The 16,567-nt window shown below is 31.8% G+C and overlaps 1 protein-coding gene across 1 annotated transcript in view; it reads right to left on the bottom strand.

The window, feature by feature from the left end:
• Positions 1–7,161, bottom strand: part of LOC101511861 (histone-lysine N-methyltransferase EZA1-like) — a 14,833-nt gene extending 7,672 nt beyond the window's left edge. Inside the window, exons 1-8 of the mRNA XM_004514990.4 lie at positions 7,123–7,161; positions 6,290–6,391; positions 5,762–6,033; positions 5,225–5,386; positions 4,833–4,917; positions 4,422–4,565; positions 4,267–4,314; positions 4,069–4,140 (exon numbers count right to left, since the gene is read on the bottom strand). Of these exons, the coding sequence (XP_004515047.1) occupies positions 4,069–4,140; positions 4,267–4,314; positions 4,422–4,565; positions 4,833–4,917; positions 5,225–5,386; positions 5,762–6,033; positions 6,290–6,391; positions 7,123–7,161 (924 nt within the window). The remainder of the gene's footprint in view (positions 1–4,068; positions 4,141–4,266; positions 4,315–4,421; positions 4,566–4,832; positions 4,918–5,224; positions 5,387–5,761; positions 6,034–6,289; positions 6,392–7,122) is intronic.
• Positions 7,162–16,567: the final 9,406 nt, after the last annotated feature.

Here is a 16,567-nt window from a genome sequence, read left to right on the forward strand (position 1 = left end):
CCTATTTTACATTTTTTTTTTATTTTCTTTTTCCACCCCTATAAATTTAAGTTGGATTTCGAAAAATATAAAATCTATTTTTTTAAATACAAATGTGTTTTGGAATATTTGAATTTTGTGTATAAGAAAAAAATTTCAAATTTTTCGAACAAATACCCAAAAACATAAAGTTTGAATTGTGTTAAATACAAAATTAATTTTTTATTAAAATGTCGGGTAGGAGTAAAATTGAGTGGGTATAGGATTAAATTTTTAAGCAATGAAACAATTATTGTGGGCCATCTCTCATGTGGCAACATTGTCCCAACTCAAAAAACTAAATGGAATAATATAGGGAGTTTTGTACCGTGCACCCCCCACCTTTTCCTCCCACCCCTCCATTTTAATGGAAAAGACTATATTACCCTTTTTTACAATTGGATAAAACAATATAATAAAAATTTACCACTCCATTCCACATACCCCCCTTCGAAAGTTACGAAGTATACCATATAAATCGACAATTTTAAACATTCGAAATATTAAAAAGTAAGATTTATTGACATTTTTGAAACTTTGGTTAAACATGAAAGTTTCGACACTTTAATTTTCAGAGGATTTCGAAAATTTGGATAAATTTGAAATATTCGAAACACAATTTTCCAGAATTCATACAAAATTTCGAGAGTTTGGATGAATTCTAAATCTTCGAAACAGGTTTTTTTCCAGAATTCATAAAAACCTTCAAAACTTTTGTTGAATTTGAAATATTCAAATAATAATTCATTTATAGTAATACATTTATAGTAATACATTTATAGTAATACATTTATAGTAATACATTTATAGTAATACATTTATAGTAATACATTTATAGTAATACATTTATAGTAATACATTTATAGTAATAAATTAATGGTAATAAATTTGATATCTAATTTTGGAAGTTAAGTAATTTAAAAAAAAAAATTAAAAGTTTCGAAAGTTTCGAAAACTTCTGAATTTTTCGGAAAGGAATTACTTCGAAGGTTTGAAATTTTCGAAGTATATGTGCTTCGGAAGTTTCAAATTCATCCAAACTTTCGAAACTTTCTGGAAAAATACACTTCGAAAATTTCATATTCATCCAAAATTTCGAATATTTCATTTCGAAAGTTTGGTATTTTTTCAAAGTTTCGAAATTAGTAATTTTTTCTGCATAATTACATTTCGAAAGTTTCCAATTTCACAAAATTTTCGAATAAATCAAAATATTTATTTGGTATTATTTCGAAAGTTTGAAATTTTCGAAAGTTAAGAAATTTTTTATTATTTTTGAAAGTGGGGGTGGGAAACTGGAATGGTAAATTTTTCCATAATTTTATATAAATTAAACAAAGGCAAAATTGTCTTTAAAAAAATTTGAGGGGGTGGGAGGTAAAATGGTGGGGGTGCACGGTACAAAACCCTAATATAGGACACTATGGGTCACGAACCATGGATCATATATTAGGGAACCACAGCTCTTCTATAAAAAATTTATCCTCTACTACAAGAATTTTATCTCTACCCCAAAAATTCCATAAATTACTCAAATTACCCTTCACCGTGGCGTTGTTGAAGTTAATGAAATCATCAATTTCACCTAAGTTGGAAAAGATAAGTGTTTTCTTCTCAAGAGTCTATTTCGAAAAAGTATACAACTCAATGAAACTCCTTCGAATATATGATAAGAAAGATGTCACTTTAAAGGTTGGGTTATATTGGGAAAAGAAATTGTTACTCTTAAATTAAATGTAAGTTTTAGTAAATGAAAGTCTAACAAGAGATTTTTTGTAAGGAAATAAGAAAATAAGCTTTCTACCTTTATATTTGTAAGGAATCAAAAGTAGTAACTTTATCTTGAAAAGAGAAAAAATTGAACCTTTAAAATTTTGAATACGTAATTTCTAATAAAAAGAATCTATAATTAAATCATTAACAATAGCGTTTGAGATACTTATTAACATTTCTCTTATTAATAATTGTTGTAGAAGGGTTGGTTGGGTTAGTCCAAAAAGTTATGGAAGTAGGCCAATTCAAAGGTAAAATCAAGTTTTTCATTTTTTCTATTATAACAAACTCACTAATTATTGGTCCCAACCAACATGTTGAAGGAGTCAAAAAAAAGTTTTAGTTAAGAAAGCTCAAAAAAAGAAACCCCTATAGTTAAAAAGCGCATAAAATTTTTTGGACTAAGTGGAGCTAATGGATCCACTTTTTCAAATTTTTCTTGTTGAAATTTTTTTTTGATTATTTTCAATCGATTTTCTCTTCAAAAATTTTGATTTGTTTTTATAAAAAATTATTTACAAATTATTTATTTTTATTTTTTCAAAATTTTTTTAATTCGAAAAAAAGAAAAGAATTTTTTTTAGAAAATGATTTTTTTAATTTTTTGGAGAAAATCTACTCATATTTTTGTTGGGATTGAAATTTGGATCCTCATCCTTACCTCAAAAGCAGGTCAGGTTTCCTAACTCGATTCCGCAATTGTTTACATATAAAAAATAATTAGTTTAAAAGTTATATTATTATAATTATTATACAATAACAAAGTAATAAAGTATTAAAATCATAATTTTATAAATATGATATTAAATTTTATAATATTTATGCACCTGCATCGTATCAAAAGCAGATTTTCCAAGTCAAAATAAGACAAATTCGAATGAAATACCCACAGGTGCATGTCTAACTACCTCTTAATGTGTGGAATCGTGACTCATGTTAACTCGGCCTTAACAAGTCTACCATTGTACTATTTTTCTATTTTATAAGGTACCAAGGAAAGTGGCCAAAATTCTTCAACGTCTCCAAGGAAATGAAGATCACAAGATATGTTAGATGAGTTGGGATAAAATAATGACAAACCAAGATAGAGGGAGGTTTTGGAATCAAGGACTTTGAACTATTTAGTTTATCCTTGTTGGCAAAGTGGAAATGGAGATGCTTGAAGCATATGAAATGAGTTTCATCTAGATGCGTGTTCTAGTAGGAAATTGAATTGGAAAATATGTTGGAGAAAGTTGTTTGGTCTATGGAGAGGGAGGATGACTAGATATGAAGTCTATTTTTTATTTTCTTTTAAAAATAATCTTTATTCAAATGCTAAATATAAGGATAGTACATATTTAAAGTCTAACCTAATAATTGAGAAAGACATAAGCACACTAATAATACATGTAAATAGTTTGCAAGTTAGTGAAAAATAACCAAATTAAAATGTTAATGATAATAATCGAATTAATTTTTTTTTTTCATATATAGTCAACGGTCAAGAATAAAAAAATTTAATAAAAAATATTTTTAGTGAAAAAATGTTTTCATCTAAAATATGTGAAAACATTTTTTAACAATTGAATTGTTATGGAGGTAAAATGAAATTGTAGTTAGTGAAGATGCATTTCAAGAAATAATAACAATAATTTTTTGACATTTTCATTGTTCTAAAAATGTATACAATTTTTAACTTCAAAAGTTATTTTCATTTTTATTAACGAGTAAAATTAACACAAATTTTAAAAAATAAAAACAGAAAATGATTTCACAAAAATGTCACTATATAATTATCATTTTTGCTTGGAGACTTTTTCAAAAGCATCTTCCAACTAGAGAAGTATTAACTCAAAGGAAATTCGTTACATTTAGTGCATGTATTTCTTGTGTATTTTGCTTTTTGCATGATGAGGAGTCATCTATTCTTCTCATGTTCATTTTATCATAAGGTTTAAAAATTTGTATATTCATATTTAGGATTTATTGCTGTTTTTCCTCCTAATATTGTATCTATATATTTTTTTACAAGATTAATTGATTATTAGAAGGAAGAAGTAAAGGAGGATAAAACAAATAGTATGGATGGTAGTTGTTTGTGGAGGAGTAATTTGATTGTGTGTAAGCAAAATTGTTAGTGTGAAAATTCAATGTAATGGTTGGAATACACCTTAATTATACTTCTATTAATAAAATTATTACTTATAAACAATATATATTATATTATTCTTCATTGTATATTAGAACCAAAATTAAAAATTGTATAAAATATCAAACAAATGATAAGAATAATACCTGAAGGTAACAATGATCACTGCATGGTTTCCTGTCACCTTCTGGCTCATTCCAAATTTGTTGTTTTTCACTCTATGAATTAAATCATTATATTAGGTTACTAATACAAACACAAGTTCCGTGAATTTCGTTATTAAACTCTTTAAAAATAAAAATAAAACATGATAAAGAAACAAATTGTAGAATATTGTTTCTTACGGGATAAACTAACGGTTGAGAACATCCGTGCAAAGGACAATCAAAAATCTGTTAAAGGGAATAACATAAACATAAACATGCAAATTATTTGATATCATATGAAACATTATTGCCATGACAAAAATGCTAAAAAGATGAGTTTTTTTAGTCTTTACCAAGCAACGACGACATAAAAGATGATCAAAAGTATTTAAAGCAGCACTCAAACTTTTTTCCAAACATATGTCAATATTAATATATCCATCTTCTATACTTTCTTTAGAATGTTGGTCCTTTTCCTTGAGATATTTGTATCTCTCCTGCTTAAAAATTATTGGTTAAAATACGATAATATTTTATATTGAAAATTTTTAAAAATGGTCCAAAGGTGCATCATTAAGGATAATATAATTTTTTTTATTATTAAGAAAACTTAATATTATTATCAACAAATAACAAAGACAAATGAAATTTATTATAATCTATGTGGTCAACTATTGGACTAGAATCATATTAGAGACCCTTAAAAATATATATTATTTTGCAATAAGTATTAGGGTTAACAATTATGATGGAAACATTCATACCTCAATCTCTGAATTGGTACCCCCAATATAGCTTTGAACAATACTTAGCACCTCCTTTGTCAAATTGTGTTCCTCAAATGCCATCCTAATATATTCAATGATGTGGAAAAAATGAAGCACAATAAATTTGAATTTGGTGTTAAGTTTAAACATTATGTCTTGTGTGGTTAGGATATATAAAGGACTTATTTTTTTAACTATCGCGAGAAAAAACGTTGGAGATTCAACAAGACATACATGTTATTAAGAAAATAAATATGCAAATTGAAGAGTCATATCACTTATAATAACAAATACTGCAACTAGGATCTCTAGTAGTTATTGTTATTTTATATTTATCCCAAAAAAATAGAACTTCTAAACGTAAGTATTTCATCAAGATTTTGACTTACCATATAATTTGGTCTTCACCATGAGAAAAGTCGTGTTTAACTTCTCTATTCTCTTTTAACTCTTCATCGGTGTCACTACATACAAGTGCTTCACCTCCACGTTGTTCATAGTATATGTTTCTTCTTGCCGCAAATGATTGATCTTTGGTCATTCTCTCATTTCTATTTTGTGTGAAATATTTTAGTAAAGCAATAATTACATAATAAAAATAATAAAAATGACACATACATTGATCGATATATTTGGCATTAAATGTTTGCTTGAAATTAGAATACAACTCAAAAAGAAATATTTCCAATCTGAAAAAATTGCACATTATACCATTTCTATATCTAAAAAAAAATTCAAAAGTAGTCGTTAAGTCCTTACTCAATTGACGATATTGGCAAATGATGATATTATTAGGTCTTGTGTGATATTGTTAGACTAGAGGTGGTTCAAAGTTGGAAACTCGACCTCACAAATGTGAATTAATTATAGTGGAATTTACATCTCATTTAATAAATAAAAATTAAAAATTTGAAAGTAAGGCGCACCTGACCAAATGTAACCAAAATGTATATGGGGGTACCCTTTCGATGTATGGTAACTTGATACTTTTTTCAAATGATAGGTCTTCATTGTTAATGTGATCATTCTTTCTTAAACCTTTAGGAAAACCACTTAACTTATACAAAGGATGGTCAACTCTTGAAGAAAGCATTTGAAAAGTAGTTTCCTCAATTTGAAATGAATCATTTCTCAACACTATTGTCATGATCGAGGAAAGTGCACATTTAAGATTCTTCCCATTCCTCTTAAGTTTATCCTAAAGAAATATATCAAAGATAAAATCAAAGTTAAACAACAAGGTAAACAAAAAAAAACATTATCAACCATCGCATATAAAAATCTTGAAAAATTAATTCAAACATATGCGAGAAAATGAAAAAGTATGTTATGAAACCCTAACAATGCTAGTAGATCATCTTGATTTCCCTCAATTTATATTGAAAAAAAAATTAACAAACAAAATAACACAAAACTATATTATTTCAAATAATCGACCACCCAAATGAACTCACTTTAATTGATCTAATTCGCTCCTCTTGAATTTTCTCTTTTAATAAATTTATTTTGTTCACCAAAGTTTGACGATCGTTTGTTGCTGCCTCTACATGTTGTTCCTGTCCATGGAATATATTATTACTAATACATAAAAAAAATAAAAAAATAATAATTTCATTTACACCAAACAATTGGAACCAAAAAAAAGTGGTTGCACCACTTTCTATCCCATTAGAAATACAATATTGTGCAATCATATGAGAAATAAATTTAGAAAAATAATTTTCATAGAGATGGAAAAGTGAAATGAAGAACTTAAAAGAAAGGGAATTAAAGAAAACAAGAGAACAAGGTGAAATGGAAACATAAACAAACTTTAGATCTAGAAGCAGATGCTATGATAATTGAGGTCATTGATGAATCGAGATGAGTAGAAAATAGCTTTGACAAAAAGAGAAGAGCAAGTGAGAACCGATTCAAATAAAAGAAGAAGAAAAACTTCACCGCTCAATGACAAAACCTACCATCAATATGTAAAATGTTTTTTCGCCACCACGGTAAATGTAAATATTGTTTATTAAAAAAATATTTATTTATGATAACATATTATACTATTTTTTTTAAAGTATATTTACATTTTTAAACAAAAAATAAGTCAAATAATTATAAATATAGATTTAATAAATGAATGTATGGATTCTTTTAATATATTTTAATTCATACGGATTATAAAATTAGGGAAATGGGTTGAATAAAAATAGTTTGAGCTTGAATAAACTTCACATTAGTCTTTTAACACAATCTTCATATGTATGTGATAAACTTGCATCAATATTATATTACAACATACTTGCATGCTTTGATTCGGTTTCGCACATCTAGGCACCATATGAATATGTCATTTGCATTCTCTTAGTATGAAAATTCTTGTAAATAAAATTGGTACTCAAATGAATTTGAGCAGCAACGTAATATTTGCGTAATATTCAAATATCTATAATACAGCTTTTGCTTTTACATCTATGGGTGGAAAGTTTACCATGATATCAACAAACATGGCGGTCCTTGTGTTTTCCACGTACTTCGCTCAACTTTATATACACGACACAGATGATGAAATCACGAACCGATTGAGGTTTTTTCAATGTGACGATGGAAATAATTCAATTCAAGAAGAACTTGTAAGAGAAATTCTATAAGTATGTTGGATGAGTACAATGTTTTGGTTAAGTCCTATAGGATGGCTAGAGCTATATATTGTCAGAATGGAGATTTTAAATTGAGATTGATTGGAAACAGATCGACTGATGGAAGAAAAAATAATCTACCTATATTTGCTCAAAAGTTGATGCACTTTTAGTAGAACAATCCTTGCATGGAGAAATTCACTATGATATAATTGTTAAAACAAATACAAATGTGTTAAAAGCGGTACTCAATTAAGAAGCCAAATTGTTTTGGACAGTTAATTAGTTAGTTGTAACTACTTTAGTTAGTTAGTTTGTTACTCTAAAATTGTAAATTAATTGTATATAAGCAAAAGCAAGGCTGGAAAAAACAAAGAGAATGATAGAATGCGGACTGCAATTTAACAAAAGCAGTGGAGCATAAACTTGCAAAGAGTTGTAATCTTTTTCATATCATTATAGTGATAACTCAAGTCGGATTTAGTCCCCTAGATGTAAGAGTTAATCTTTAAACTGAGTTAACAATTGTGTGTGTTCATTTTAGCATAGAAAGCTTTAAATTCTGTTTAAAACTGATCATTCTCCGTTTCAGTCAGAAAATGGAGAACGTTCTTGACATTAATCTAATCAATCTCCGTTTTTTAGTTTCAATCAATCTGCATTTTATGTACAAAACCAATAACAGTTTTGGTTTAATTACTCATTGATCTCTATTTTTCACAATAATTAGTATCAGAGCTTGGTTCGGTCTGGTGGGGGAGCAAAGCACTAGGATAAAGTCTAGTGGTGGGTACTCACAATTGAAGGGGAGATTGTTGGAATTCAATTATGAGTGGTTATTCACATATTGACTAGGAATGGAGGATATATTGGATATATAAGATGATTGATCCATAAACCTAATGCCTTAAGGTTTTGGGTTAAGATGTGGTGTTAAAGTCTCTTAGGAATCCTAGATGTTTAGCCCATTTCAGATGACGCGCTCCCTTGGACTCCCAACAACTGGTATCAAGAGCACGGGAGTATCCAATTTAAAGGAAAAATGGCATCAACAGAGTATGTACTTGAAAAAATCGATGGGAATAATGATTTTAGGTTATGGCGTCTCAAGATGAAAGCCTTGCTGGTTCATCAAGGGTTTGGCAGGAGCACTAGGAGGAGAGAAAATGGATGAGTTTAATAAGATTTTATTAGATCTTGAAAATATTGATGTAAAATTGGATGATGAGGATCAAGCTCTATTGTTGACAAATTCATTACCAAACTCTGTATGATAGAGATTCTTTGTCATTAAAAGAAGTACAAGCTGTACTAATCTCCAAAGAATTGAAGAGGAAGTCAGATGGGAAAGAAGAAAGCGGAAGTTCCTATGGCAAATTCAACTGAAATCATGGATTATGACTGGGTGCTTGACTTAGAGTGTTCATTTCACATGACCTCAAATAGAGATTGGTTTCTTGACTACAAATAAACTGATTGAGGCGAGGTGATTATGGGGAACAAATCATCCTGTAAGGTAGCTGAAATTGGTTCAATCAAGCTGAAGTTGGAAGATGGAACCATGAAGATTTTGTCAAAGGTTAGACATGTTCCAAAACTGAAGACGAATTTAATTTCTCTAGAAATGTTGGAAGAAGTTGGTTGTTCATACAAAATAGAAAAATGCACTCTAAAAGTCATAAAAGGATCATTGGTAATCATGAAGGGAACAAAGGATCATGGCATCTACCTTCTAAATGGTCAAGTAGTGACAGGAATGGCAGTAGTGGCAATACAAGCATCAAGCAAAGCCAGCATGTGGCATCAAAGGCTAGGACATGTTAGTCTAAAGGGAATGCAAGTTTTGGACAGGCAAAGCATGCTAGGTGGGGACAAGATTAGTGATCTTGAATTTTGTGAGCATTGTGTGTATGGAAAGATGCATAGGGTCAAGTTCTCTACATAGTAACATTGCTCAAAAGAAATTCTGGAATATGTTCACAGTGATCTATGGAGCCCTGCAAAGATTGCTTCACATGGAGGTAACAAGTATTTCATTACATTTCTTGATGATTATAGTAGAAAAGTATGGATTTACTTGTTGAAAAGTAAGGATGAAGCATTTAAAACCTTTAAAGATTGGAAGTCTATGGTTGAAAATAGGACTGATAAAAGGATTAAAACTCTAAGAACATATAATGGTCTTGAATTCTATAGTAGGGAATTCACTAGTTTTTGCAAAGTTCATGGTGTGAACAGACATAGTACTGTAAGAAGCACACCCCAGCAAAATGTACTAATTGAAAGGATGAATAGAACCTTGCTTGAAAGAATGAGATGCATTATGTCAAATGCAAGGATGCCTGCACAATTTTGAGGAGAAGTTGTCCATACAGCTTGTTATATGATAAATTTGAGTCCTTCTACTGCAACTGAACTAAACACCCCCAAGAGATGTGGGCAGAGCATGCTGCAAACTAACATTATCTAAAAGCATTTGGATGTGTTGCATACTACCATGTAAATGAAGGGAAGCTAGCCCCTCGAGCCAAGAAATGGTATTTTGTTGGATATCCAAGTGGTATAAAAGGTTATAGAATATGGTGTCCTGAAAGTAGGAAATGTATCATCAGCAGGGATGTTAAGTTTCATGAGATTGAGCTATATAAGTTTGTAAACAATGTTGCGAATAAAAGCTCGCATCAAATTAAAGATGAGAGGTTTGATCTTGAGGTGGAGAAAGCTGGAGAGAAACGGATAACGTTCTTGGAACAACAGCAGACTCAACAAAACAAAACTGAGATGTTTGATCTTGAGGTGGAGAAACTTGCAGAAAAACGGGAAATATTTTTGACTTCAACCACATAAAAGGAGAAAGATCAACATAAGTCAAGAACGTTCTGGACTTCAGAACAACAGCAAGCTCAGCAAGACAAGATTGATTCTAACCTAGTAGAACATGTTATGTTTCTAGAAGAGGAATTAGATGATTATAACCTCATCAGAGATAGAGAAAGAAGAACATCAAAACCCACTCAAAGATATGGTTATGCATACATTATCAGCTATGCATTACATGATGCTGAAGAGATCATACATGAAGATCCCAGGAATTACAATGAAGTTGTCAAGTCTCAAGACAAAGGCAAATGGATTTTAGCTATGACCGAGGAGTTGAAATCACTGGAGAAGAACAACACTTGGAAACTCATACATAAGTCAACCAACTCCAGAATTGTAGGCAGCAAGTGGATCTTCAAGAGCAATAAGGGAATTCTAGGAGTTGAACCACCTAAGTTCAAAGCAAGGCTAGTAGCAAAGGGATTCACTCAAAGGTAAGGTGTAGACTACAATGAAATATTTTCTCCAGTAGTCAAGCATGCATCTATAAGGATAATTCTAGTCACGTAGCACACTTTGACATGGAATTGGAGCATATGGATGTCAAAACAACATTTCTCCATGGTGATCTGAATGAAACAATCTTAATGCAACGATCAGATGGCTTTAAGACTCAAGGAAAGGAGGATTGGGTCTGCTTGTTAAAGATATCAATCTATGGGCTAAAGCAATTACCAAGGAAATGGTATTTGAGTTTCGATTCATTCATGCTCAGTCAAAGTTATGATAGAAGTAATTTTGATAGTTGTGTATGTTATAAACAAGTATCATCAGCCACATATATTTACTTGCTGTTGTATGTGAATGACATGCTAATAGCATCTAAAAGTATGAAAGAAATAGAAAAATTGAAGAGCTAGTTGAAGAAAGAATTAGAGATGAAGGACTTGGGGTCAACCAAAAGGATCCTAGGAATGGAAATCATCAGAATTAGAGAACAAGAAAAACTGATAATTTTCCAAGAGAGCTACATTGGAAAGGTTCTAAATAGATTCAATAGGAGTGAATCAAAGGGAGTCAGCTCTCCACTAGCAGCTCACTTCAAACTTTCTTCAGCCATGTCACCAAACACAAACCTGGAAGTAGAAGACATGAAGAATATACCATATGCAAGTGCCATAGGGAGTATCATGTATGTTATGGTCTGCTCAAAGCCAGACATTTCTCATGTTATAACTGTCACGAGCAGATTTATGGGAAACCCAGGGATGAGTCATTAATGGCATGCAGTCAAATGGATTCTGAGGTACCTAAAGGGAACTCGAAGCATGTGTTTGGAATACAGTAAAAGTTTAGAACAGTCAAAACCAGTCCAAGGATTTGTAGACTCTGATTTTGCTGGAGATTTAGATAAAAGAAGATCTCTTTCAGGTTATGTGTTCACATTGTTTAACAACATTATCAGTTGGAAAGCTAATCTTCAACACATAGTGGCATTATCAACAACAGAAGCAGAATATGTTGTTCTTGCTGAAGTATAATATAGTTTGAATATGACTGTATTGACGCAATACCCTGTCTGGCAGATGAGCATATATCTTTGGACCCAACATATCCACCCTCTAAATAAAGAAACATCCTCAAACGATCGTGTCACTCGATGCTCTTTGTATGGTGTCCAGCATATTTGGTCAACATCAATCTCGTCAAGAGCTTTCCTAAATGGAACAACTAAACCTTTATCCCTATTTAACTTTCATCGAAATGCTCTAGGGTTGTCCTCCATATATCTAGAAGAGGGTTTATAACAATCTACACATAATATCGGGAAATGCTCATAGACCCAAGTCTGAATATATAAAATAGCATATCATTAGTTTAGAATTGATTATAGAAACTATCAACACAATAAACAACCATAGATTTTACCTGTAAGAGTGTCAGATACCTATAAATTGTTCTGGTTTGATGCATACTCACTTCATAGAGTTTATCATAAAGGTAAGCAGGAGTGGCAGCACCTCATGCATATCCCCCACATGAGTTGAGATCTCAAAAGCACTCTAGATAGGCAATGCTAACTGTGAAGGCACTCTAGTCGCTGAAAATGGTGCAACCAACCAAAAATAAAATAAAAGCCCTCGCAACCATTTGTCAATGTTGGTCACAACAACGCTAATGGTATACTTCAAGTAACTAACTAAATTGAATTGTGGTTGTCTGCGTGACATTAAACTCAGCACAAGCCGCAGCCTCAGTAACTCTGAGAAGTTCAGTAAATATATTTGCATTGTCATCCTTGTTAAAGACATTAACACTAAAGAATGCATCGATGATGGGTTTATGCAGGAGAGAGGAGACATCATCCAGAGTAATCGCCATCTCCACAACTGGAAGACGGAAATTGTTGGTGTCTTGAAGCCATCTCTCTAAGAAGACAAAAATGATCCATTTGTCGATTATTTCGTAACTGCATTTTAGCAACAAATATAATTCTGAGCTTTTAACAAATTGTTCAACCTCTTGATGTTCAATCACAGCTTTTTTTAATTTTTTTCTGTTGTTAAACATCCTTAATTCCCCACGATCTTGAAATAAATTAAGTGGAAAAATATAAGTTAAAACATATTACGACAACAATTATTAAAAATTTAATATGATTGAAAAAATGATCACGTCATTCCAAAGTCGAGTCGCCACATGATCACCGAATGTCCAAAGGACATACTTGTAAATCGGCCCACCAGGATATCCATCAGCCTATGGAGGTTCATTTGTGTGTTATGGTTGGATCTCTTCCTGTTGGGTCTCTTGTTTCTCTTCATGTTGGGTCTCCTTTTCCAGTTGGACCTCTTCTTGTGATTGTTGCTGCTGTAACCGACGTTTTTCTCGTCGTCTCCGCCTCTCTTGTGCAAAAGCGGTTGGTCTAACACGACAACCCTCATCATTGGAAGTACCGTATTTAGCAGTATCATTAATTATAACTCGACATGCTCTATCAGTAAATATAATGTGCACCATATATGCAAAACCATATCATAATCAAAGTCAGCAAGTCCATAAACCTATGTGAACTCGGCAACCCCAGAAACCTATGTAAATTGAGTTCACGTACGCAAACTTAGCAACCCCATAAACTTACGTGAACTCAGTTTGCGTACACAAATTGAATTCACATATTTTATGGGTTTAGGGTGCGAACACAGATTCAGAAAAACCTAACAACATTACATTTTGGGTTTGTTACGAAACCAGCAACAACAAGAATATATTTTGGAGAAGAAAAAAAAACAACAACAACAACAACATTGATGCATACCTAATGTAAATGAAAGTCAATTAGGATGATTGAAGATGTTGAATTTGTTAAAAATGAAGGAAGAAGGAGAGAATATGAGTTGGTGAGGTAGAAGATGAAGATGAAAATTGAGAGAGGTTAGGGTTGAAGATGGAGATAAATGAATAATATGTTAGAGTTAAGAATTTAATAAATAAGTAAGAGCTTTTTAAATAATATGTTTTTTTTTTTTTAAATTGAGAGGTTTGAGTACAAAAAAAGAGGGTGCGAATAGAAAAATTGAAAACATATTGACATGGACATTAATATAGTAATTGCCACAAAAACACTTAAATTTTGCCTTAAATTTTTACAACATGAACTTTACTCAATACGTGGGTGAATGAGTACAAAGGTCAACAAGTGAATGCATATAAATAATAGAGATACGAAGTCAGGATTTTGCAAGCAACACACCGGAAAAAAGAATACTCTTCGACAAAAAATCAAAGAAATATATTTTTAAATTTTGTAATCATCTATTTTAAATAGTATTATTTCTTTTACATAATTATTATTTCTCACTTCAATTACTAATATAAATTAATAGCAGCCCAAGTCAGAAATACCGTCATCACTCAAAAAAACAAGAAAACATCACAATAAAATGTGATATTCTGTGGTGAATAATGAAATGGTAAATTTTTTTTAAGGGATAAAATGGTATTTTCATTTAGGATGAAGGTGTGAAGTTAAAGTGGGGGGTGTATGGTACATTTATCTTAAAAATAATACTCTTACTCAGATACTCCTACCTTTGAAAATATGAATTGATTTTGATCTGAAATAAAAAAAAAAATATCATTTAAATAATTAATATATGAATTTTAAGGAAAATATGATTCTTGTTAAGGCATTGAATTCTGTATTTCTTTTATGAATTTAATTATATCATAAATAAATTGGATAAGGATTTGACGTGTATGTATGCAAAGATTAATAGTGGTAGCAGGGTAGTCTTAATATATTTCGCGACATTCATTTTTTAAAATTATAAATTATTTTAAAATATTATATTTTTTGAGGTCGAGTTTCCAATTAGTAGTTTTTTTATAAAAAGTTTATCAACAGTTATTGTGATTGAGTTAAATCTTCAAGAAAACCCACTCCCCAACATCAAAATTCACCAACCGTCGGTGCTTATTTGCTTGTGTCAGCATCTAATCTTGAGATTTCAGCAAATTATGTCGCAAATCAGCAAGTAAATCATCCCGTTGTTGGGCCAACTAATTGACATCATCCAACTTTGATGGAATGGTGCAGCTCTTAATCAACAATGGAGGGTCTCTTCCATATAAAGCTTTAAAAGGTGTCATTCTAGTAGAGATATTGTAGTTACTGTTAAACCAGAACTCAGCTCAATGCAACCAATTCAACCAAGTCTTAGGCTTAGGGCCAGCAAAGCACCTAAGATAGGTCTCTAAGCACCGATTAGAAACTTCGGTTTGACCATCCGTTTGAGGATGATAAAAAGTGCCATGCTTAAGACTAGTTCCAACCAATTTGAACATCTCCCTCCAAAAACTGCTGAAAAAAACCGCATCTCTATCCCATACAATTGTAGAAGGAAATCCGTGAAGCTTCACCACTTCTATCACAAACAAAGTTGTTACCTCCTTAGCATTGTAAGGATGCCCAAGAGGAAAGAAGTAAGCATACTTTGTAAGTCTATCAATGACTACAAAGTTTGTATCATTGCCTCTAACTCGTGGAAGGCCACCAATAAAATCCATAGAAATATCCTGCCACACTTGGCAAGGAATAGGCAACGGTTGAAGTAGTCCAGCTGAAGATAAAGTGGAGTACTTGTTCCTTTGACATACATCACACTCTTCAATAAACTTCTTGATATCTCGCCTCATGCCTTCCCAAAACAAGAAGCTAAAGACCTTTTTAAAAGTTCTAAACAATCCTGAATGACCTACACAAGGAGAATCATGGCATTCAGCCAAGATAAGTGGTATTTTGTTAGAACCTTTATGAAGCACCAATTTACCTTTATACAAAAGTCTTCCCTTCTTGAACTCATAACCAGAATGAGAAGTAGGAGAGAAAATTAAGTCATGCACCAACTGCTGCAATTTAGGATCTTGTTGCAATTCCTCATCCCACGAATCATCATCTTTCACATGTAGAATTGAGAAGGGCAGCATACATATCTCTCATAGACAAGCTATCTGCTATCGTATTCTCCTTTCTTGGCTTGTATTGAATTTCAAAATCGAAACCATTGAGCTTGACAACCCATTTAAATTGCTCAATGCTGAACAATCGTTGATCAGTCAAGAACTTAAGGCTCCTTTGGTCAGTCCTCACAATGAAATGGTTGCCCAAAAGGTAGTGTCTCCATTTGGTCACAACCTGAACCAAAGCCATAAGCTCCCTCTCATAAATTGACCTTTGTTGAGATCTCAAATATAAGCCTTGACTCCAAAAGGCAAGGGGTTTACCTTCCTGCATCAAAACAGCCCCCAACCTCTTACTAGAAGCATCGGTTTCTACTACAAAGACCTTAGTGAATTCAGGTACAACCAACAAGGGAAGATCAACCATGGTTGTTTTCAAGGCCTGAAACGCAGATGTAGTTTCCTCAGTCCAACAAAACTTGTCTTTCTTCAAAAGTTCAATTAAGGGTTTGGCTAATTTACCATAACCTTGGACAAAACGTCTATAATATCCTGTTATTCCAACAAAACCCCTAAGACCATTCACATCCGTAGGAATAGGCCAAGACGTCATAGCTGCAGTCTTGGACGGACAAGCTGCCACCCCTTCTCCAGAAATCACATGTCTCAAGTACTCAAGACTAGACTGTCCAAAACTACATTTTTTCTTATTTGCCTTCAACCCATTATGCACCACCACTGCCAAGACTTGGTGGACATGAACAAGATGAGCTGATATATCCTTGCTATATACTAAAATGTCATCAAAAAAGACTAGGACAAATA

This window comes from Cicer arietinum, chromosome 3 (assembly GCF_000331145.2).
Source record: "Cicer arietinum cultivar CDC Frontier isolate Library 1 chromosome 3, Cicar.CDCFrontier_v2.0, whole genome shotgun sequence".
Taxonomy (NCBI): Eukaryota; Viridiplantae; Streptophyta; class Magnoliopsida; order Fabales; family Fabaceae; genus Cicer; species Cicer arietinum.